The 25,407-nt window shown below is 43.2% G+C and overlaps 1 protein-coding gene across 1 annotated transcript; it reads left to right on the top strand.

Annotated features, from left to right (window-relative positions):
* Positions 1-5,421: 5,421 nt before the first annotated feature.
* On the top strand, positions 5,422-24,511 carry senp6a (SUMO specific peptidase 6a). Its single transcript, XM_069177490.1, is given in 25 exon segments — positions 5,422-5,523; positions 10,118-10,211; positions 11,168-11,225; positions 11,419-11,525; positions 11,859-11,996; positions 12,644-12,661; positions 13,284-13,354; positions 13,481-13,575; positions 13,717-14,098; positions 15,055-15,302; positions 15,382-15,522; positions 15,917-15,950; positions 16,116-16,304; positions 16,702-16,895; positions 17,604-17,767; positions 18,022-18,138; positions 18,222-18,344; positions 18,429-18,521; positions 18,981-19,282; positions 21,455-21,537; positions 21,622-21,660; positions 21,662-21,714; positions 21,827-21,895; positions 22,602-22,752; positions 23,493-24,511. Coding segments are annotated over 25 exon segments (3,243 nt in total). The 5' UTR covers positions 5,422-5,492; the 3' UTR covers positions 23,742-24,511.
* The last annotated feature ends 896 nt before the right edge of the window (positions 24,512-25,407 follow it).

Raw genomic sequence — 25,407 nt, 5'->3', positions numbered from 1 at the left:
TGTGTTAGCAGCTCAACTGACCGACTGACTGAGGCTCTTCCAAACCCCTGAACAGCTGAAGGATCGGCCGCTCCTCCCCCTGCTGCCGGGGGCTCGGTTCGGTTCGGTTCGGCTCGGCTCGGCTCGGCCCCGTTAACTTTGTGGTGGTTTGATGGGGTTTCCCCTGCTGCTGTGAAAATGTGACATAACTCAACTTAAGTTGAATAATTAGTTCGAAGTTTTGTAAAATCAGCTCAGTTAAACGTGACAAAACAAGTTCTGTAAACTTGGGATTCATGTTTTATCGATATTTCACAAACGCCTCAAAGGACTGTCTTCAAATTCGGCCCAAACATTCACTTGGACTCAACAATGAAGTGGTTTGGTTTTGGAGGTCAAAGGTCAAAGATCAAGGTTCAGAGGGCTCCCATTAATTCCATTCTTTTGAATGCGATAACTCAAAAACACATCGAGGGACTTTCTTCAAATTTGGCCCAAACGTTGCCTTCAAGTTATAGAAAAGAGGTGTTTTAACTCTCAGAATTGCATGCTGGGAAATCTGCAAATATTCAAATTCTGTTTTTTAATTGAATGAGTTTAGTGTAATTTATTGAATGAATCATTTCAAGTTGATTCAATTCATTCTAAATTTAATAATATTACGCCAAATCACAATATAAGTCATCTTAAGTTTTCAAAGAAGCAGAGGAAAATAAAACGTTTTTTCTTTTACCAGCTTTCTAATAATGTGAACAATAAGTTTGAGATTTTGTATGGTTAACAATCAGCTTGTAAATGTTTTTTTATTTCAGAGTTCCTCCGGCTCCATTTATCTTTGGCTCGGCTCTGTAAATGAACGGGCGTGGCTGCTCATTACTTTCTTTTTATTCATTGTTTTCAGTGTTTGAAAAAAAAATCCCCTGGACGTGCTTTCCGGACTGTCTCAGCAGTTTCACTGAGACTGGACGAGGCGAGCCTTTTCAAACACAACTTGATTTATTCGCAGCTGTAAATACAAGAACATTTGTTCCTAATGAGAGCCAGTTAGAGTGAAGTGTTGTCGACGTGGGAATCTGAGCGTGTGCTGCTTCAGGAGACACAACACAGCTGACTGTAAAGGCTGATCGGCGGATTGTGTGGTGTTAAACATCAACTCTCAATCATTTTCTTTAATGAATGAAAACAGTTAAAGGAGTTTTTTTTTTTTTACCCTTCAACACTTTTAATAAAAAATAACGACATTATTTCATAAAACAAAGCAGCGAAGCCAAAACTGCTCTCATAATTGAACAAAAGCACGCATGCACACTCATTCTGGAGGTCAAGGAGTTTTTCTTTTACTTCTTCCTGGAAATATTCAATCTTATTAAGGGCCAAATATCTCCGCACATCTGCCTCCTTCTGCCTCCTCCTCTGACATGTGTTCGATTCCCCCTTGAAGTATGTCAGAAATCAAAATGCATGTGAATACAATAATAAACCAAAACTTCAATAAACCAACACTTACACCAAAAAACCCTAAAAAATACAATAATATAATACAAAACAATATCAATCAAAAAAAACCTGAAAACCAAATCCAATGATAAAGAAAAATCAAACCTCAACTGATAATATCACAAAAAATAAATAACAACTTTTGCAGCTTTCAGAGACAGATGTAAAAACTATTCTAGTTTTAGATCTTCATTTTTGTCATTTTTATGGTAATAAATGTCATATAAATAAGACTTATTAGAGTTTTGGTCATTGCCATTCAGATTATTATATTAAACGTTATTGTTGAGTGGAAGATTTTCAACACTGTCGCCCCCCTAGTGGTTAAATCAAAGCAGACAATGTGGAAACATTGATCGCCACAAAATATGAACTCTTTTTAATCTTTAGTTTTCTCAATTTATGTAGATAACTGCCACATAAATAGAAGTTATTACAGACAGAGAGAGCCAGTGTAAGCACCAATAAATTCACATAATAACAAATATAATCTGTGACTAAATAAATTTCACATTAAAATCATCACAAGCCCCATTTAGACACTCTTTTAGAGCATACAGTGATATTATGTCATCTTCATTTAAAGCACTTCAACCCCTTTCTGCAGCGCCCCCTGCTGTTTGGAGGTTGGCACCAAGAAAGACAGAAATGTGGGTCAAAAATTATGAGTAGCTTTGATCAAAACGCATTTAAAAAACGTTTTCTTTTGTGTGTGCAGTGACATCAGGTTCCTGAAGGTAGTTATTCAGGTCAGATCTGTGACGTCATCATCAACTCTTCATGACAGGAAGATGTGAAGGATGATGATCACCTGGAAAATGTTGCTTAGCATTTTTTACTATCAGGATAAATTATTAATCAATGGATCTATCAAAAAAAAAAAATTTTTTATACCAGGTGTCTTTATTTCAACATCCTATATAATGTTTATATTTTAATTATAGCCTCCACCTATTTTTCTTTCTGAATGCTTTATTAAAAACATGTTTTTTTATATTTTACTAATTCTAAATTATCTGCATACAAATACTAATAAAACTCCGATTAATATTGTCAGGAATAAAAAAGTTGATTTATACAAACTCCATGCTTGTCCGCACAAATGTGTAAAGTGACAGTTTCATCCAAACAAAAACGTTAAGTATCCGGAAGTGACCTTCAAAATAAGACTATGATTTGATTGAGTCTTCCACAAATCATAAATGTTATTTTGTTACGTGTAATCTGTAATCAATGATTTATTTGACTCAAAAATGATTTCTTCTTGAAATAAACATTTAATCTTTTTTTTTTTTAACTTTTGGTGCGTTTTATTCAATTAACTTCAGCTGTAGGTATGACCTTTCATTAATCTTTTTAAAATTAATATTCAGATTATACAGTTCAGTTCAATGTTGTGTTGACAAATATTGAACATGACTTGGACTAGTCCTCCAAAGACTTGAAACTTGACCTGGACTAGTCCTTTAAAGACTTGAAACTTGACTTGGACTAGTCCTTTAAAGACTTGAAACTCGGCTTGGACTAGTCCTTTAAAGACTTGAAACTTAACTTGGACTAGTCCTCCAATGACTTGAAACTTGACTTGGACTGGTCCTTTAAAGACTTGAAACTCGGCTTGGACTAGTCCTCCAATGACTTGAAACTTGACTTGGACTAGTCCTCCAGAGACTTGAAACTTGACCTGGACTAGTCCTCCAGAGACTTGAAAGTTGACTTGGACTAGTCCTCCAATGATTTGAAACTTGACTTGGACTAGTCTTCCAATGACTTGAAACTTGAATTGGACTAGTCCTGTAAAGACTTGAAATTTGACTTGAAATAGTCCTTTAAAGACTTGAAACTTGACTTAGACTAGTCCTCCAATGACTTGAAACTTGACCTGGACGAGTCCTCCAGAGACTTGAAACTTGACCTGGACTAGTCCTCTAATGACTTGAAACTTGACCTGGACTAGTCCTTCAGAGACTTGAAACTTGACTTGGACTAGTTCTGTAAAGACTTGAAACTTGACTTGAAATAGTCCTTTAAAGACTTGAAACTTGACTTGGAGTAGTCCTCTAGAGACTTGAAACTTGACTTGGACTAGTCCTCCAGAGACTTAAAACTTGACTTGGACTAGTCCTTTAAAGACTTGAAACTTGACTTGGACTAGTGCTCTAAAGACTTGAAACTTGACCTGGACTAGTCCTTTAAAGACTTAAAACTTGACTTGGACTAGTCCTCCAATGACTTGAAACTTGACCTGGACTAGTCCTCCAGAGACTTGAAACTTGACCTGGACGAGTCCTCCAGAGACTTGAAACTTGACCTGGACTAGTCCTCTAATGACTTGAAACTTGACCTGGACTAGTCCTCCAGAGACTTGAAACTTGACCTGGACTAGTTCTCCAATGACTTGAAACTTGACCTGGACTAGTCCTCTAATGACTTGAAACTTGACTTGGACTAGTTCTGTAAAGACTTGAAACTTGACCTGGATTAGTTCTCCAAAGACTTGAAACTTGACCTGGACTAGTTCTGTAAAGACTTGAAACTTGACTTGGACTAGTTCTCCAAAGACTTGAAACTTGACCTGGACTAGTCCTCTAATGACTTGAAACTTGACCTGGACTGGTTCTGTAAAGACTTGAAACTTGACCTGGACTAGTCCTCTAATGACTTGAAACTTGACCTGGACTAGTTCTCCAAAGACTTGAAACTTGACCTGGACTAGTTCTCCAAAGACTTGAAACTTGACCTGGACTAGTTCTGTAAAGACTTGAAACTTGACTTGGACTAGTTCTGTAAAGACTTGAAATTTGACCTGGATTAGTTCTCCAAAGACTTGAAACTTGACCTGGACTGATTCTGTAAAGACTTGAAACTTGACCTGGACTAGTCCTCTAATGACTTGAAACTTGACCTGGACTAGTTCTCCAAAGACTTGAAACTTGACCTGGACTAGTTCTGTAAAGACTTGAAACTTGACCTGGACTAGTTCTGTAAAGACTTGAAATTTGACTTGGACTAGTCCTCCAATGACTTGAAACTTTACCTAGACTAGTTCTCCAATGACTTGAAACTTGACCTGGACTAGTCCTCTAATGACTTGAAACTTGACTTGGACTAGTTCTGTAAAGACTTGAAACTTGACCTGGATTAGTTCTCCAAAGACTTGAAACTTGACCTGGACTAGTTCTGTAAAGACTTGAAACTTGACCTGGACTAGTCCTCTAATGACTTGAAACTTGACCTGGACTAGTCCTCTAATGACTTGAAACTTGACCTGGACTAGTTCTCCAAAGACTTGAAACTTGACCTGGACTAGTTCTGTAAAGACTTGAAACTTGACCTGGACTAGTTCTGTAAAGACTTGAAACTTGACCTGGACTAGTTCTCTAATGACTTGAAACTTGACCTGGACTAGTTCTCCAAAGACTTGAAACTTGACCTGGACTAGTTCTGTAAAGACTTGAAACTTGACCTGGACTAGTTCTCCAAAGACTTGAAACTTGACTTGGACTAGTTCTCCAAAGACTTGAAACTTGACCTGGACTAGTTCTCCAAAGACTTGAAACTTGACCTGGACTAGTTCTGTAAAGACTTGAAACTTGACCTGGACTAGTTCTGTAAAGACTTGAAACTTGACCTGGACTAGTTCTCTAATGACTTGAAACTTGACCTGGACTAGTTCTCCAAAGACTTGAAACTTGACCTGGACTAGTTCTGTAAAGACTTGAAACTTGACCTGGACTAGTTCTCCAAAGACTTGAAACTTGACCTGGACTAGTTCTCCAAAGACTTGAAACTTGACCTGGACTAGTTCTGTAAAGACTTGAAACTTGACCTGGACTAGTCCTGTAAAGACCTGTGTAATCGCGTTTTAAGCCCGTGTGGAGTCTTTTATTTTGAAGCCGAAGCCACCGGACGTCCGGTCGTCGGTGAACTTCTGGCTGTCGTCCTGTCGGCGGATCAGAGCAGCGACGCGCCGCTGATGAGCACCGACCTGATGTGAGGAGGATCATGGACTAAACATGGCCCACAGGAGAAGCCCTTTCCTCGAAGGTAAGCCGTGACACTCCGCTGCGCTGCTCCGGGCGGCCCGCGGCCCTCTTACCCGCTCTCAGCCGCCGGATCCCGGCCGGAGGCTCGTTTCGGGTCCGCTGGTGTCCGAACATTACCGGTCCACAGTACGAGCGGCTCCGGAGCGTGTGGCTAACGTTAGCTAGCCCCACAAAGCTGGCTGTTTCCACCGCTCATCCTCACACACAGGCGGGGAGGAGGAGGGGGATGAGCGCCGGCAGGCCGGTGGCAGCGCCGCATGCCCGGGCCCGGAGGGGGAGCTCAGACACCGGCGGGGAGCTCCGGTCCGGCCGGTGTAAAAACGGAACCTGGTCCTGGGAAGCCGGAGCTAGCTCTGTTAGCGCTGCCGTTAGCACGGCTGCTATGAGAGGCCTTCCTGTCGCTGCAACGAAACGTTCATGAAACACAGAAAGATGCACAAACACGTCAATAACAAACAAAAACACGGAGAGGGAGGGCAGACATGCAGGCAGCCGCCGGAGAGCTTCAAATACCCGCTGGAAGAAATAGGAAACCCGTAAACACTCACTGGTTCTTCTGGTTCTCATAAGTTCACCTTTAAAACGGAAGATCTTTGATTAGAAATGTCAATAAATAGATTAAATGATGATTAAAACCATCTCAGCGGGGTCCCCCCCCCCCCCCCCCCCCCAGGAGAGGACCTTTCTGGGTTCAGTGTGTCTGAAGCAGAGCAATGAAAACATGCTGAAAGAGGACAAAACGGAGTCTGTGTTGTTGTTGTTGTTGTTGTTGTTGTTGGGCGGTGAAGCCCTCCGTGTCTCAGACCTAAAGGATGTATCATGTTTTAAAATCTGGAATTATAATATGAAACCTGAGCAGCAAAACAAACACTTTTTAAACAGCTTCCTGAGAGAAATATCATCATTTTAAAACCTTTTATATTTAAAGGTTAATCTGTTGTTTTCTCACAATAAACATGAAAATCATGTCAAAACATTAGTTAGTAAACGTCCACTGGCGCGCCACGTGTGGATTGATCCGCCGCTGAAAGTAGTCCTCATCAAATGCACAATGTTTACTTGAAACTGCAGCAGTCAGCTGTTTAAGATGCAAAACCTTTTTTTGTAATGTGCAACTAGATATGATTTATGATCAGTAAGTTCAGAGTCTGCAGGAAGCAACAACCTTCAAGAGGAAATGTCCCGAGTGTCGTCTCGAGGTGGACTTCAGACCTGAAACTGGAGCAGAGGAACATCAGACCTTCGGGTACAAGTTTTGGGGAACAGAAAATCTTCAACCTGCCCACTTATAGCTGAGTGTTCCTGAGCCCATGCAGTGATTTCCACCACAGCATCATGGCTGTTAATTGGAGTTGTGCCTCCTGTGGGCCCAAAGATCACATCCATCCAATGTTGTTTCTGGCCTTTGGTCCTCGTATCTGATTTTGGGGAACATGAAAGCGTCATCGGGCCCGCTCGGCCTGTTGTCCTGTTGGACAAGCCCGTAGCTGACGAGGTAGACGGCTCGTTGTCTGCATCTTTACCCAGAAGCCTCAGGAGAGGGTCGGACATGTCGGCAGATCCACCCGGTGCTTGTTATGGAGGTGGTGAGCTGCGTCTCCTCTCTGATGGTTTGTGATGGCGACTCGTGTCTTTTGGACTTTGAGCTTCAGGTGAGAGTTGAAGCTGCCGGACGCGTCGGTCCGGATGAATCCGGTCTGTCGGTTCTGTTTCGTAGCTGTCGATCACAGATTTCTGTTCAAGCCTTCGAGGAGCAGATAAAAGGAGACGTCTGAATGTTGTCATTCACAGATCTGTCGGAGAGCTCGGCTCCGCCGGAGGAGACGTGAACGAGCTCCGCGCAGGCTTAAGTGCTGTTTACCTGCCGGATCACCTGCGTTACCGTGACGATGTTTGATTACGTTTCCTCCTCCGACTGAAACACATTTCTACATTTATCGGCGTTTCCGGTTGCGTTTTTCAGTAAAACGTTGGAACCCTTTGCTGTTTTCTGGGTTTGTTTTTCATCCTCTTCAGAAAATTCTGTTGATTTCTTTTTTTTTTTTTTTTTTTTAGGGAGAAACAGGAAGTCGGGATGTTGCGGTTGAACTCTCAACAACATCCAGCAGATGTTTTCTTTGTCGGTTTGTGCGACGACGACACCGCGGATCGTGTTTGTTCTCGGTTGGTGTGAAAGTCACATATATATCTTTTTATATACCTTCGGAGATGTAGAGACGTACAGGAGCTGCACAAAACTGAAGCATGAACAAACGGTTCAGACTGTGGGCAGCGAACACGTCTCGGTGGAGCAGACCGAACAAAACAGCCAATAAACACATCCATGTCTCCACAACTCAGTTTATTCTTTAGTAATTTATCAGCGGGACCAGTTTAATACCTGGCTCTGGAACACTAAAATGACCCCAAAAAACTCTAAACTGCATGAATGCTGCGTTCAGGGGAGGTCAGGAGATATGTAAATGCCAGTTCTTGTTGCAGGAGACAGATCTTGGGCTGCATGAAGATCTAAAGTTCATCTTTAAACCCTGAAGCAGGTCCTTGTTCTCCATAAAAACAGCGCCAGTGTTTGGTGTCTGAATCATCGCTGATCCTGCAGCCTCCTCCGGTCAGTACCGAGGGTTTGTTTACCCCGTCAGGACGCGGACTTCCTGTCCACACGGACCCTCCGTCGGCCGGCGGAGGCAGATTAACTTCATTACGTGCTGCTGATTTGGCGGTTCGAGGTTCTCGCTGCAGAGCGACGGAGACGATTATATTTCAGGGGAGAAAAGCGGCGTTGAGATAATAGATGTTTTATCATCCGGCACTTTAGGGGCCTCATTATACCAATAGAGCTGCACATGAACGCACCAGCAGGCTTTAATCAATCCACACGTGGAGCCGCGTTTCCACTCGGAGGCACGAGAGGAATAAATAAAGGAAAGGATGGCATCAAGTCTACATGAAATACTTCTGTCATGTAATGAAGCTTTTACCTGCAGAACAGACTGTCAACATCATCAAGTGTAGAGGACATGTTGGGAATCCAACCGCTGGCGTCTTCCTCCAAATTCACCTCAAATTTAGTTCTTCGCCTCTTTATCCAACAGCTCCGTGAACTCCAGGGCAAACTTTGTTTTACTGGACGACCTCTCCGGTTATTTGTGTCTTTCTTAAAGCACTTTTCTGCAACAACAACATTTCCCTAATAACAGCTTCAGGAACAAAACTCAGAACCACAGACTGGATATTAAACTACAGACTGGATATTAAACCACAGACTGGATATTAAACTGCAGACTGGATATTAAAACACAGACTGGATATAAAACTACAGACTGGATATAAAACTACAGACTGGATATTAAACTACAGACTGGATATTAAACTACAGACTGGATATTAAACCACAGACTGGATATTAAACTGCAGACTGGATATTAAAACACAGACTGGATATAAAACTACAGACTGGATATAAAACTACAGACTGGATATTAAACTACAGACTGGATATTAAACTACAGACCGAATATAAAACAACAGACCGAATATAAAACCACAGACCGGATATAAAACCACAGACCGGATATTAAACTACAGACCGGATATTAAACTACAGACCGGATGTTAAACTACAGACTGGATATTAAACTACAGACTGGATATAAAACTACAGACTGGATATTAAACTACAGACTGGATGTTAAACTACAGACTGGATATTAAACCACAGACTGGATATTAAGCCACGGACTGGATATTAAACTACAGACTGGATATAAAACTACAGACTGGATATAAAACAACGGACTGGATATTAAACTACGGACTGGATGTTAAACTACAGACTGGATATTAAACTACAGACTGGATATAAAACTACAGACTGGATATTAAACTACAGACTGGATATTAAACTACGGACTGGATATTAAACTACGGACTGGATGTTAAACTACAGACTGGATATTAAACTACAGACTGGATATAAAACTACAGTCTGGATATAAAACTACAGTCTGGATATTAAACTACAGACTGGATATTAAACTACAGACTGGATATTAAACTACGGACTGGATGTTAAACTACAGACTGGATATTAAACTACAGACTGGATATAAAACTACAGTCTGGATATAAAACTACAGACTGGATATAAAACTACAGACTGGATATAAAAGAGTTCGTAGCTTCAGGTCTGTAAAATGATTCTGATGCAGAAGTGTTTTAATCTGCAATACCACCGAGTGCCACTAGAGGTCGGCTCCAAAAATAGTAAATAGTGTCCGACCTCCAGGACACTGAATGATGCTCTGAAATTTAAGAAACATAACAGCACTTGTTGACCTACTCTCATGTCACAAATAGTTATATTTATTTACCACATTCTTATTGACCAGAACTTCCAAACAAAATGATTTAAATCTGAAAAGAAATCAAATTAATATGCTGCTTTTGATGGAAGGTGACATGAGTGTACATGTGGACATGTTTGCAGCTGTTAATAACCAGCGGCTGCCTGTGATCAGCTGATGCCTGTGTGTTGGTGTGTCGGTCCTGTTGTCGTCCTGCACTGACGTGAGTCTGGTTTTATTGTCCGATTCAAGCGCTGGAAAGATCAGAGAGCCGCCGAGATGGAGGCTACAAGCCCAGCTGGAGCTTCTCTCTTCCTGGTGACAGTGAAGTGGAGAGGAGACATGAGTAAGCACTTCTCCAGCCCTCCTTCTCAGAGCTGCACTGCATCCACATCTACCTCCACCTCCACCTCCACATCCTCCACCTCCACCTGAGCAGCAGCACAGGCTCATGTCCTCCACTGCTAATCCTCCTGCATGCTCGGGTCGGACCGATATGTTCAGGAGACGCACCTGCAGCTTCATTTAAGTTTAATCTTCAGCTGATGAGTATTTTCTGTATCTGAGTCTCAGCTGATGTCCAAAAAACAAAGTTTATAAGAAAATGTATCACATTTCAGAAGCTGTGATCAAAATGTTTTCTCCAAATTACTTAAATAATTTAACTTTTAGCAGAAATAAGTTACTGATTTAGGTTTCTGTCCAAACGTTGAGCAGATTTTATAAAAATTTCAAGAAAATCTGCAAAAATAATCTGCACAAGTAGTTATTTATGGAGATGAACAGCAGGTGGCGCTGATTCTCTCGTCAGCGCTGTTAAACAACTACAGAAGAAGAGTCACTAAACAATTAAAAAAGCACCAGTCAAACGGATAAATATGAATTATGTTTTCGTCTATATTTCGTCCTTCCAGTGAAACTTCTCAGATATTTCGTTTATTCACGAGATCTGTTTCCATTTTTTATTTATTTTCTTGAAGCCTAAATGAATAATTATCACGTGAAAAAGGACAAAAACTGAAATGAGCTCGTTTTGTGTGTTTATGTTTGAAAAATGTGTCAGGATTATTAATATAGTTTATGATTCATTTTACTGTTGGAATATTCAGGACTGAAATTATAAAAAAAAAAAATATATCGGTCAAACCCTACATGTGATTTTGTTAACGTACAGACGTGTTATTTTATCACACGGACACACAAACACTCATTAAACTCCATGAAACATTAAAATGTTCTGAAACTGAGTGAACACATGATTTTAACCTTCCTCTCCTCTTCCTCTAATCCTCTTCCTCTCAGTTTGGTGAGCATGGAGGAGATGGACCGGCAGCAGCCGACCTCCCCCGAGGAGAAAAAGGTACCCCCCCCCCCCCACCTCACTTCCTGTCTCTCTGAATGGCTCATCTTCATCTGTTGTTGTTGTTATTGTTGACGACCTCTGATTGTTCCTGAATATTTATCTGTGACTGATGACCCCTCTCTTTGTTTTCTTAATGTGTGTGTGTGTGTGTGTGTGTGTGTGTGTGTGTGTGTGTGTGTGATGTCTCCAGTCTCCGGCTCTTCGTCACTTCTCGTCCTCCGACTCTTTGAGGACGTATGAAAACCGGCCGAACAACCACATCAGGCCTCTGAGCCGGATCGGACCCAAGAAGCTCAGGTACTTCCTGTTTACAGCTGTTTACACCTGTTTACAGCTGTTTACACCTGTTTACAGCTGAAGTGAAAACACTTATTACAATTATTTGCCTCTCTTTTTTTACCTGTGTGCTGCTAACACAGCTGTGACGGCAGTTGTTGTACGAGCAACAAATCGTTCAATAAAATCAAATAAATCAACAACAATTAGTGCTGAATCAGTCGGATAATAAAGTAGAAAGTAGATCCAGACACTAAGTTTAAAGGTTCATAACAGATAGAAACGTGTTTATAGAGGAAAATCTGCTGAGCTCATGATGTAACCGTGATCCTGTGGCTCCTCCCCCTCCCACAGTGAGGCGACGTCGCCCCCGGTGGCCAGCAGAAACAACTACTTCATCATCCGGCCCGCCCCGTCGCAGGGCGTCGTTCTGCAGGGACGACACTTCCAGCACGCAGAGATGCCCTCAGCCATCAGGAAACCAGGTCAAAGGTCAGTGAGAAGGAAACCCAGCGGCTCCACAACTACACTTCCCATCATGCATCGTTATCTGGGTTCTAAACAGGAAGACGCGTTGCCGTGATTCAGTGAGTGTTTACATGCGTGTTTACATGCGTGTGCAGAATCAGCTGTTAGCGACACACTCGCCATCGGAGGAATGTTTTACAACCGAAGGAAATCTGAAACACGTGAAGTTCTGCACTTAAAAACAGCGATTTAAAAAATAAAATAAAAAATCTGGTGATTTCTAAGCACATTTATTTATTCTTTGTAACGGACGATGGAAATCATTTTAATCTGAGAAAGTAGAAGTCAAACTGGATTTAAAAACATGGACGTCGTGTTCTGGAAACGTGTGAACGACCTGCGTGACATCGATGAGTGAACTCGGTTCAGACAACCGAAGATCATATTTCAGCTCATTTTCATTTTGGGAAACTCTTCAACGAGTGTTTCCTGGAAGCTCGTATCTGCTGCATGTCAGATATTCTTCTGCAGACGTGAAAGCAATTTAAATGTGAAGATGAACTTCGTTCCGTTTGCAGACGACAGATTAGAGTCTTCTGTTAAAATGGAATCGGTTTGGTTGAATCTCCGGCTGTTAAGATGTTTCTCTTCTGATTGTCGTCTTCACGCAGCCTCGATCTGAAGGAAAGGTAAGACTTTGATCCCGAGAGTTTCACGCCCCTCCTCATGTCTGCAGACACACCGTCATGTTTTCTCAGCGAGGACTCGTCTCGTCCATCGTGTGTTGTTTCACTGTGTAAAATGAAGTCCAGGCGTCGCCGCGACTGTTTGAGGAAGTGAGAGAATAAAGTGGGAGGAGCTTCAGGTGTGGACGCACCTGCACGCTGACACGGTTCGACGGAGGAGCTCCTCCTTCACGTCTACTCCTGAAACCCCGTCTGGATTCATGTTTGGGTTTTCAAGCTGAAATGGAAACAACAACACAAACAACAACAGCGGCAAACCGACAACAACAACAATAAACTGATAACAACAACAATAAACTGATAACAACAACACAACAACAACAACACATCAACAGATTCGTGTCCTAAAAGCCCTTAAAATGTGTAGATTTGGTTTGAATCGGGCACAAATGTGTTCAATAGCTTGAAGTCTCATCAGGAAATCATTGAAAACTTCTTCCGTCTTTAAGTTTCACATTAAATGCAAAATGTAAAACTTTGAAAGTGAAATAAAGTGATGAAACGTTCCTCCGTACTGCTGTTGGATGAAGTTTCTCTCTGACCGAACGCTTTGTCGTCTCTTCAGAAACGACTTCTCCACCACGCAGCAGGCTGTCGAAGTGGACAGCATCGTCCTCACCTGTCCGGAGATCACGGGTAAATAAAAACGGTCGCGTCACTTCCTGTCATGAAACGGAAGATTTCTCTGAAAAGTGGAACTCTGAATGAATCGTAATAAAATCCTTAAACGAGTCGTTTTGTGTCGATGGTTTGATCCTTCAGAGGCGGAGACGCTGAACATCAAACGTCGCGTCCAGCAGAAGAGGAAACCGCTGGAGGACTTCTGCAGTCTTCAGTCGCAGGTCAAAGCACCGGAGGTAGGCTGGACTTCATTACCCAGAATGCACCTGATGCCTGCACGTATCTGTTTGTGTGGAAGCTTTAACACCTTTATGAGGCGATGACGTCACACGTTTCTGTTTTTCGGCGTCATTAACGAGTTTTTGTTGCTCCGTTAGTTCCGGCCGACCTTCTACAAGACGGTGTGTGTGAAGTGCAACAAGCCGAGCGAGGACGCCGCCAAGTGTCCGAGCTGCGAGAGCAGCCCGGCGCTGCTGCCCTGCCAGCAGGCCACGCTGTCGTCGCCGACCCCCCGCCCCCCCATCCGGTCTCAGCCCTCCGCCGGGCCCAACAGCCCGCAGCAGAACTTCTACAAACCGGCCACCACCGTGAGGGCGGCGCCGCCGCGCGGGGAGACGCTGCCCATACGGATCTCCAACACCAGGGGGACGCTGCTGCCGCTCAACAACCCGGCCGGGACATCCAGCTGCTGCGGAGTGAGGAACCCGCCCAAAGGGAAGCGGACGGCGGCGGCCCAGCGGCACGAACTCAACGACCCCAGTGAGTAAAAGAAGTGCTTCGTTCTCTGTGTCTGTTTGATTGACAGGCCTGTGGTGCAGTCAGGTTACAGCTATCGGTGGGCGGGACGTAGTATCGTCAGGCTTCCGATCAGATCGGTCGGATCCACCGCTGGCTCCTCCCCCAGCTCGTCCAAATATGGTCACTTCCTGCTCCACAAAACCCCCAAAGATGACGACGGCCTAAATGCTTCCCTGAAGTCGCACCTTTGTCGGGTAAAGAGTGAGATGAGCTGCTGGTTCGTCCTCCTGCCACGTGCCGCTGAGTGTTCGTGGTATCTGGTGGCTGCCGTCCTCCTCGGTCTGCTTTTAAAATGTCTCCTCTAACATCAGCAGCCGCTCGGATATCTTTAATGTCACGGCGGCTCGGTGAGTTCAGACTCCCGCTCGGCTCTGTGAAGTGTCTAGATGTGGAGTGGGCGGTTTGTTTGTCTCCTGGCGGCGGGTATTTCAGCCGGCGGAGACGAAGTGCAGAACCGTCTGAGTTCTGGACCGTGTTTTCAGACGGAGGGTTTTATTAAAGTGAGACGATGGTGTGACTGACCTGTAGAGGGCAGCACTGCGTTCATCACCGTCACGTGCTTCACGTCAACCCGATTAAACTGTCCTCTCGCTTCCTGTCTCGGTGACACATTCAAGGACCAATAAACACCAGGAATATTCTGTATTTATCCACCCACTGCATATTTCATGTGTTTTTTGTTTTTTTTATGTCAAAAATCCTTCGGATTCATTCTGAATATAACAAGTGATGAGCTTCGGCTGTCAGTCTGAACGTGACCTCGGTAGAAACATCCCTTAAGAAATCGTTCCGGTTTTGCATCTGGAAACACGTCTGATGAAAACTGAGCTCATCATTTAATTTAAATAAATTTCTGAGAAGAAAATCCATCAAACGACAGCGTATTTAAACGTCCGTGTGTGACGACTCCCTCTCAGTCGTCCTGTCCAGCGACGACGACGACGACGAGGCCGACAACGCCAGCACGGGCAGCGTCAACCGACTGGACAGCGTGTCCCCTCGACCCGCCGACTCCGCCCACTCCTCCCCGGCGCCCTCCGGAGGCCGAGTGGAGGCGGCGGTGAAGAGCGCCGGAGAGCCGCAGCAGGACGAGCTGAGCGCCGAGTTCTTCGAGGACGTCAACATGAAGATCACGATACCGCGGAGAGCCCGCATGAAGGACCAGGTGGGAAGAAACAGGAAGTGATGTCAGTGTATTTGATTGTTCAGTGAAGTAAATAAAAAACCTTCTCGTCTGTTCCCAGTTTGGAAATCAGCCCCCCGAGCAGTTTTCTCCGCGGCCGAAGAAGCCAAAGTTCATGTCGACGAAGTGCGACAGCATCATCCTGGAGTGTCGGAGCGTGAGAGTCGGGACGCTGCGCAGGATGGTGACCAAGCCCGTCGTCGTGAGTCAAAATAATACACATATTATATATCATTATGTCTGATATTATTATGTAGAGTGGATCATTTAAAATCAGGGAAGTCTGTATTTGGAGGGCTTTATAACGTGCTGTGAACTTTTTACCTCGCTGACTCCACCTCAGCACTTCCTGCAGGTCTTTCAAAATTAAAGCCTTCACAGGAAGTGAAGGTTTATTCCATTTTTTTTAAAACTGCTGTTGAGTTTTTATTAAAAGCAGCTTTAATAAATTAATTAGTCAAACACGACAGGTGTCTTTATTTTAAAAAAAAAAATTGAATTAATCTGTATTAAAACCATAAATAACAGCTTTATGAACAGTTAAATGTGTGCTGTTTGTTCTCAGTGATAAATTCTTTGTTCTTCTGTGTTTTCAGTTTTCCGTCGATCACATCCAGCTGGAAACTGAAGGTGAGACGCTGCAGCCGACCTGCTCGTCACCGAGCTCTGAAATCAGCTTCTCTGGAGTTATTTCTGATGTGTGTGTGTGTGTGTGTGTGTGTGTGTGTGTGTGTGTGTGTGTGTGTGTGTGTGTGTGTGTGTGTGTGTGTGTGTGTGTGTGTGTGCTGCCGTCAGGTCCGGAGCGCGGCACCCTGGAGAAGGTCTGCCTGCAGGCGTCGGAGCTCATCAGCTGCGAGTGGTGTAGCGTCCGGAAACTTCCCGTCCTGTTCTTCCAGACGAGCCCGTCGGAGTGTCTCCGCCTCCGCACGCAGCTCGACATGTCGAGGGAGAACGGCAGCCTGTGGTACGACTGCAGCGGCGACCGTGAGTACACCGCGGAAAACAAAAACAAACAAAAAAACTACCGAGTCAGCACTTTTCTCTCACCGTACAGGAGTGAAGTGACGGATGTTAAACACAGTTTTTATCTTCGACCTGCAGTCAGTTGAATTTGTACACGTTTACACTCCTTCACACATGATGGCAACACAGTTGTAAACAGTGAAACTATTTGTGACTCGTGTACTCAATCATTAAAAAATATTTTAAAAATAATAATAAACTCGATAAAATAGCTGAGAATGAATAAAAAGGCTTCAAAGCGTAAATCCCAGAAAGTCCAATCAAACAGGAGTCGCACAGTTAAAGGTCGACTTTAAATTGAATCTGTCACACAATGAAACGTCTGAGTCGAAGCGTCTCTCGTCTTCGCTGCCGTCAGAGGTGGACGAGAAGTACATCGTGCTGATCTTCGAGAACGGGCTGGCGATGAAGGAGCAGATGATCCTGGAGGACATCCTGGGCGTCATCGGGAGGACCAACAACCTCAGCAACTTCCCGGCCAAGCTGACCTTCGAGGAGGCCAACATCCGGCTGGTGAACTACAACAAGGCCACGAGGCAGAAGGAGGAGAAGGTGGGTGTTTATGTTCCGTCAGCTGACTCGTAGTTCACGTCTCTGCAGCTGTTTGATGAATCCAGGAGATCCGAGTTTTTGTGTTTGCAGCTCAAAAGGACAATTGTGATTAAAAAAGAAAAAAAAAGAAGAGTTCTTCTTTTTTTTTTCAAAGGTTTTGAGTCCAAAAAACATATAACACTCAATCTAATGGTCTTCATTTATTAGTAGTCTTGTTTAAGACACCTTAAATGTTTCATACCACGACTATCTGAAGATGAACCGCTTTGTTCCACTGATGAAGTGAAGCCAAAATATGGTGGACGTTTTGGGAAAACCCCCGAAAATGAAGTTAAGGAGGAACTTTGTTTACACGGGGTGATAAAAAAGTATTTGGTTCGTAAAATTAGTGAGTGGCTGTTGCTGGTTGTTGCCATGGAAACGTGGGTGTACGTTTGAGTTTTCTGAAGACATGACCGCTCATTTTTCCATTAACTCCAGCAAAGAACGGACGCCGACTGGAAGAATTTAAGTTTGAAGTATATTTTAATTGCAAAAAATTGAACCATGAATGTAACGAAACAAAAGAGAAACCGTGGAAACGCGTCTCTTCAAGTGATGGTCTTCATTTTTATTTGTCGCCAAACTTGCCACCATTCTTCCACGTTGAAAGAATTTGGTGAGAAAATTCCCAGCGTAACGTTTTCTTTACTTCCCGTCTCTCTGCAGGGGAAACTGGTCTCCCCGGTAACCACGCAGGTCGCCGCGGGAACGCCCGTCACCGTGGCCGTACGCACGCGGATGGCCACCCGCCAGCACGCCGGCAACTACTTTGAAGACGACGACGAGGACATGACCGACCTCCAGCCCACCTTCTCCGGACCGATCGTCAAGTGAGTGACTTCAACCGTCTCGTATCAGGAGCTGTCGCGACTTTAATAAAGAACATCAGCTGCTACGTTAGCATAGAGAAGCTAACGTTAGGGTTCGTGGACATTGTGAAGCGTTTTCGTACCTTCGGTGTTCAACAAACCTTCACGACCGGTGGAAACAACAAAGCGTACAATAAAGTTTTACAAGAGTACTGAAGCATCAGGTGGTAGAAAGTAACCGTTGCCGTGGTGACCGCTGGATGCTTGTCCTCCAGGTTGATGGTGTATCCGCCTCCTCCAGCCAAAGGTGGCATATCAGTCACCAACGAAGACCTCCACTGCCTTAACGATGGAGAATTCCTCAACGACGTCATCATAGACTTTTATTTAAAGTAAGTCCTTCTGTCATTCATTTTATTTTTCAGAGTGAAATCGTGTCGATCGGTTTCTGACATTGTTTTTTATTGTGTTTCAGATATTTAGTTTTAGAGAAATTGAAAAAAGAAGACGCACAAAGAATCCACGTGTTCAGCTCCTTCTTCTACAAGCGTCTGAACCAGAGAGAGCGCAGGAACGTCCCCGACGCCGCCAACCTGCCGTGAGTTTCCACGGTTACGGCCAATCACGTTTTTACAGAGTTTCACTGCTCAACTTCAACTTCAACTTCGTTTTGGTTTCTCAGGATCCAGAAACGAAAGCACAACCGGGTGAAGACGTGGACTCGGCACGTGGATCTGTTCCAGAAGGACTTCATCTTCGTTCCCATCAACGAGTCGTGAGTTGGATAAAATATCTCGTTCGTGGTCTCCAGAGGGTGAATCTGACGAGGTTGACATTTTGAATCCAAATATCTCGACACCTTTTGGATGGATTGGTTTGAACTTTGGTGCAGATGTTCGTGATCCCCTCATGATAAGTTTCAGTCATTTTGGTGATCCTTCACCTTTTCCTGCGGCGCCACCTTCTGGTAGAAATTAGAATTCGTCCAATACTTTGTGTTCAGTGCTAATTCTCAATTCTTAATACACTTTATGGTGAATTTTAGCATTGGCATTGTGACCTTGTTAGCATGCTAATGTTAGCATATAGCTCTCACAAAGCTACTAGCGTGGCTTGAGACTGAGGAAGCAAATTATACTCGACTTATTTTGGGAAAGCTGTAATGATCTCTTAAAAGTCCCCTAAATGATTCCAGGAACTTGATTTGTGTCCTTTTTAAACTCTTTCTGGTCAGAGCTCACTGGTACTTGGCGGTCATCTGCTTCCCGGGCCTCGAGGGTCCGGTGTTCGAGCAGAACCCGCTGTACCCCGGCCCGTTTCCCGCCTCGGCGCCGGACCTCCAGCCCGAGGAGCCCATCGCGGACCACTGCCGTCCGCTGTCCCCCGACGGAGACGAGCTGGACAGCTCCTCGGAGCAGCCGTCCCCCGGAGGGCCCGACGGGTCCGCGGAGGCTCCGACCAACGGCGACCACTTCACAGAGGGGGGTCCGGACCCGCCCACCAACGGCCGGGCCGACCCGGAGCAGCACTACACGAGTGAGTCGACACGGCGCCGCGGGGAAGACGTATTTAAGAGTGTTTTTATATCTGAGTTACACAGTTAATGCTCCAAAACCTCTGGACCTCAGACCGGACCGAAAGATGAACAATCAAACTCTTAGTTTTTTTATTTGCACCAGTTTGAATTCCAGAGATTCACTTTATCAGCAGCATGTTTTCTGTTTGGAGGAACGATCTTCGGTCACATCACGGCTTTCTAGAAACCTTCAAATCTCGTTAACTTCCAAATATGAGCAGCAGCGTTCGTATCAAAGAGCCTTTAATTTGTCCACTGAGACTTTAATAACTATCGAAAGAAAAATGCTTTGAAATGAGAGTCGGTCTGAGCCACTTTAATGTGACCCCCTAATTGGCTTTAGCTTTTAAAACGGTCATTGTTTGCGTCTGTAATAGATTAAAATGTGAAAATCCTGAACAAACTAATCACTAAACTAGAAATAAAATTAGGAGCGTGAAGTGTTTCTGTGCTGCAGTAATCACATTCATCAGTTTTCTCACATATTTTAACTTTTAAACCGTTTTTTTATCAGATTTTAATTTCATTATTTTAAATTTATTGACTCCACATAAGAGTTTCATGTTCAGATGTAAAAGATCAAATAACCATCTGAGGAAGGAAACCTGAGTGTTATTGATGTTTGTTTGTGTTATTGATGTTTGTTTGTGTGTTATTTATGTGTTTGTTTGTGTTATTTATGTTTGTTTGTGTTGTTGATGTGTTTGTTTGTTATTGATGTGTTTGTTTGTTATTGATGTGTTTGTGTTATTGGTGTGTTTGTTTGTGTTCTTGATGTGTTTGTTTGTGTTATTGATGTGTTTGTTTGTGTTCTTGATGTGTTTGTTTGTGTTCTTGATGTGTTTGTGTGTTATTGGTGTGTTTGTTTGTGTTATTGATGTGTTTGTGTGTTATTGATGTGTTTGTTTGTTATTGATGTGTTTGTGTGTGTTATTGATGTGTTTGTTTGTGTTCTTGATGTGTTTGTTTGTTATTGATGTGTTTGTTTGTGTTATTGATGTGTTTGTTTGTTATTGATGTGTTTGTTTGTGTTCTTGATGTGTTTGTTTGTTCTTGATGTGTTTGTTTGTGTTCTTGATGTGTTTGTTTGTTATTGATGTGTTTGTTTGTGTTATTGATGTGTTTGTGTTATTGGTGTGTTTGTTTGTGTTATTGATGTGTTTGTTTGTTATTGATGTGTTTGTTTGTTATTGATGTGTTTGTTTGTTATTGATGTGTTTGTTTGTTATTGATGTGTTTGTGTGTGTTATTGATGTGTTTGTTTGTGTTATTGATGTGTTTGTGTGTTATTGATGTGTTTGTTTGTTATTGATGTGTTTGTGTGTGTTATTGATGTGTTTGTTTGTGTTCTTGATGTGTTTGTTTGTTATTGATGTGTTTGTTTGTGTTATTGATGTGTTTGTGTGTTATTGATGTGTTTGTTTGTTATTGATGTGTTTGTGTGTGTTCTTGATGTGTTTGTTTGTGTTATTGATGTGTTTGTGTGTTATTGATGTGTTTGTTTGTTATTGATGTGTTTGTGTGTGTTATTGATGTGTTTGTTTGTGTTATTGATGTGTTTGTGTGTTATTGATGTGTTTGTTTGTTATTGATTTGTTTGTGTGTGTTATTGATGTGTTTGTTTGTGTTCTTGATGTGTTTGTTTGTTATTGATGTGTTTGTTTGTGTTATTGATGTGTTTGTTTGTTATTGATGTGTTTGTTTGTGTTCTTGATGTGTTTGTTTGTTATTGATGTGTTTGTTTGTGTTATTGATGTGTTTGTGTGTTATTGGTGTGTTTGTTTGTGTTATTGATGTGTTTGTGTTATTGATGTGTTTGTTTGTTATTGATGTGTTTGTTTGTGTTATTGATGTGTTTGTGTGTTATTGGTGTGTTTGTTTGTGTTATTGATGTGTTTGTGTTATTGATGTGTTTGTGTGTTATTGATGTGTTTGTGTGTTATTGATGTGTTTGTTTGTGTTATTGATGTGTTTGTTTGTTATTGATGTGTTTGTTTGTTATTGATGTGTTTGTTTGTTATTGATGTGTTTGTTTGTGTTATTGATGTGTTTGTTTGTGTTATTGATGTGTTTGTTTGTTATTGATGTGTTTGTTTGTTTGTTATTGATGTGTTTGTTTGTGTGTTTTCCAGGCGAGTTGCACAGAATCAGTGTGTGTTACGGTTCAGTGAAAGAAGACGCCTTCACCTTCTCTGACGACCAGAGCTCCTGTCAGGTACTCCGCCCCTTCCTGTCTGCCTCTTACTTCCTGTCTCTCCGTCATCAGCCAATCACTGAGTGTGTGTGTGTACCTGTGCAGGACGAGTGCAGCGACGACGGGGCTCTGGCCGAAGACCCCCCCCCCCTCCTCCGACACCTCGGCCGTGGCCTCCAAGCCGAGCCTCTGCAGACAGTGAGTGTGATTGCAGCGCTGCGTGTCCACCTGCAGGGGGAGCCGCTGCTCCGCCGGGAACAAGCAGGAAGTGTTGTGGGTGACGATGTGTTCTCCTCTCGCTCCGTTTCAGGCCGTGTATTCTCATCATGGACTCCCTGCGCGGTCCGGCCCGCTCGGCCGTGGTGAAGACGCTCAGAGAGTGAGTGTCTGCTGCACGTCAAACTTTACATTTCATTTATTTGTCAGGTTATTTACAGCAGTTGTTGATTTGTGTCTTTATAAAAACAGTTTCTATGTCATGTTTTAACTCTCAAGGTTTTCCACGATTCCTTAAAAGGTGTAAATCTGATTTTAAAACGTCTGTGCGAAGTCTTGAAGTCTTTACAGAGCCGAGGGAGTGATGAAAAAACGACACGAAAAAAACAAAATACTCACAAGCAGATATTTCAGAACTCTTTATAAAAGCACCAAAAGACATAAATCTAATTCTCCAGAAAAATTATGGATTCAAAGTGGCAAAAATCAAAAAGGAAATTAAAACCAGACAAGGCAGATAAAATATGAACTTTTGAAAGTGAAACATTTTTGACTGTAGTTTGTCTGTAGTTTGTAGTTTGTGACTCTGAGGATGACACCAAACGAATAAATATGACGATTGATCTGATTTTATTAAGTTTACTCTGAAACAAACTGTAACCAGAGTCCATCTGGAATCAAAAAAAAAAATCCTTTAAATGTTTTCAGTTCTGTGTAATTATTAAAGTAGAAACGTCTCAGTGAGATCAACATGAATGCAGATTTTTTTTAGATCAAAAACTCGCTGTTTCATTTTGATTAGGTGTTTTTAATTTTTTATATTATTAATCCGTGCAGCTGGTGTGTGACTGAGTGTGCGTTTGTTTTAGGTACCTGGAGGTGGAGTGGGAGGTGCGTAAAGGGAGCCAGCGGAGTTTCGGGAAGGACGTGACGAGGGGCTCCAGCCCACGAGTGCCTCAGCAGGACAACTTCAGCGACTGCGGAGTTTACGTCCTGCAGTATGTGGAGAGCTTCTTCGAGGTGAGAAACATCCTCAACCAATAAAACTTCACTTCACTTCTTCTGTGGTTTTACCAGCTCTTCTTCTCAATCTTCTCTTTTTTTTCAATCATATATTTTCATTGATTGATTGATATTTATAACATTTATTTAGCTGCACACACGATAAAAACCATCCAAACTTTCATATTTAAATTTTTTACATTGAATGAATTCTTTAACACAATAAACACGTAATTATTGCTGCTGTTTTCTGAAGGTTATCTCACAAATCTTTATTATATTTCATTTGTTAACAATAAAGTGTTTTGTTTTTATGTCTTGAAGTTATTGTGTTTTTCTTAGCAAATCCCATAAAAAGACCAAAACCAGCAGTGTTTGTGAATCTCTCTTTTCTGAGTTCTCTACCATATGGAAATCTTAAAAAAGAAATAAAACAAGTCACATATATTAGTTATATATTTAAAAAAAATTAAAGGCTCAAAACTTCCTAAAATTTAGGGAGCGACTATTTTCCGCGGCGGATTAATCCACATTTAGAGCGTGTTTACGGTAAATACATAAAATGTATTATTAACCATGAATAATTTTTGACAACAATGGAGGTTTCTGGCTCAGAGGAATATTTAGTTTTGGTCTTTTTATGCGACTCAATATCGTCTTTTATTTTAGAATTTTGTCCCTTTTGGACTTCCGTACATTCCCGGTTCGATGACAAAGTAAAACGTTGATGATCGTCTTTTATTTCTCGTTGAATGCAGAACCCGATTCCCAGCTTCCACCTGCCGGTGAACCTGTCGGACTGGTTTCCTCAGCAGAGGATGAAGACGAAGCGGCAGGAGATCAAGGAGCTCATCCTGAAGATCCAGGCGCAGCAGGAGGTGGAGCGGAAGGAGCCCGGCCGGGTCGAGGCTCCGCCCCTCCGCCCCGAGGCTCCGCCCCGCCGCCCAGAGGAGCCCGAGATCGAAGAGACATCTGGGTCGAAGGGCCGGACGCCCCTCAGCCCCTGAGACGACCCCGCCCTCCCCCTCCCCTTCTCCGCCCCCTCCTCCTCCCCCTCACTCGGAGGAGGAGGAGGAGGGGGCGGAGCCTGACTGTACGTTGCTGGTTTCACTTCGCCGTGCCCCCCCGACTCCCTCCAGGACCCCACAGACATCGAACCACACCTTTAACTTTGTACCGATGAAGACTGTACATACTGGAGCTCCTCCGCTGCCTTTGTAATTTACTGTTTCACTCACGACTTCGGCCCGTTAACTTATGTTCTCCTCGCCAGGACCGTCTGGGCACAACATACTGTTTTGCTCTTGCATCATTATTTTTTATGCTTTCAAGTTGTTTAGAGAAAGATGATCATAATAATAATAACAATAATAATAATAAAAGCAGAGAAAGTTATTGTTATTTGTAAGTTAACGATCGACCCATCTGGAAAAAGGAACCAACGTGTTTTCAGAGACTTTATTTCCAGCTGGTGAGTCACAGACGTAGTTCAGTGCTTGTTGTGTCTCTTCCATGTGACTGGATGAATTTTCAGCATTAAAAGCAACGGCAGATGCAAGAGCACTTCCTCCGCCTTAACTTTTCATTCATCGCAACGATCTTCAAACGTTACGACTTGTGTGATGAGTTTTTGTTTTTTTCCAGGTTGAAAAACTAAAGTCGGTTCGACCGATGTAGCGCGACGTACCGTGAAGTCAGAAAATATGAAGACCCGTTCACTTTTTGCACATTTTATCATGTAGATTTTCAAATGAATAAAATATTTCCCTTCAATCTCCATTCAGTAACCCGGAAGGACAAACGTTTTTGCTGCTGCGGAAAGAGCGAGAAACTTCCCGATATCATACCACCTCCGTGCTTCACTGTAGGGAGGGTATTACCATCATGATGCTACCACCTCCCTGCTTCACTGTAGGGAGGGTATTAGCATCATCATGATGCTACCACCTCCGTGCTTCACTGTAGGGAGGGTATTACCATCATGATGCTACCACCTCCATGCTTCACTGTAGGGATGTATTACCATCATGATGCTACCACCTCCGTGCTTCACTGTAGGGATGTATTAGCATCATGATGCTACCACCTCCGTGCTTCACTGTAGGGATGTATTAGCATCATGATGCTACCACCTCCGTGCTTCACTGTAGGGAGGGTATTAGCATCATGATGCTACCACCTCCGTGCTTCACTGTAGGGATGTATTAGCATCATGATGCTACCACCTCCGTGCTTCACTGTAGGGATGTATTAGCATCATGATGCTACCACCTCCGTGCTTCACTGTGGGGAGGGTATTAGCATCATGATGCTACCACCTCCGTGCTTCACTGTGGGGAGGGTATTAGCATCATGATGCTACCACCTCCGTGCTTCACTGTGGGGAGGGTATTAGCATCATGATGCTACCACCTCCGTGCTTCACTGTAGGGAGGGTATTAGCATCATGATGCTACCACCTCCGTGCTTCACTGTGGGGAGGGTATTAGCATCATGATGCTACCACCTCCGTGCTTCACTGTAGGGAGGGTATTAGCATCATGATGCTACCACCTCCGTGCTTCACTGTGGGGAGGGTATTAGCATCATGATGCTACCACCTCCGTGCTTCACTGTAGGGAGGGTATTAGCATCATGATGCTACCACCTCCGTGCTTCACTGTAGGGATGTAT

The sequence above is a fragment of the Embiotoca jacksoni genome, unplaced genomic scaffold, assembly GCF_022577435.1.
Source record: "Embiotoca jacksoni isolate LCO1_2020_lvr unplaced genomic scaffold, fEmbJac1.0.p SCAF_73, whole genome shotgun sequence".
NCBI classification, from domain to species: Eukaryota; Metazoa; Chordata; class Actinopteri; family Embiotocidae; genus Embiotoca; species Embiotoca jacksoni.
This window is presented reverse-complemented; position numbering and strand designations above follow the sequence as displayed.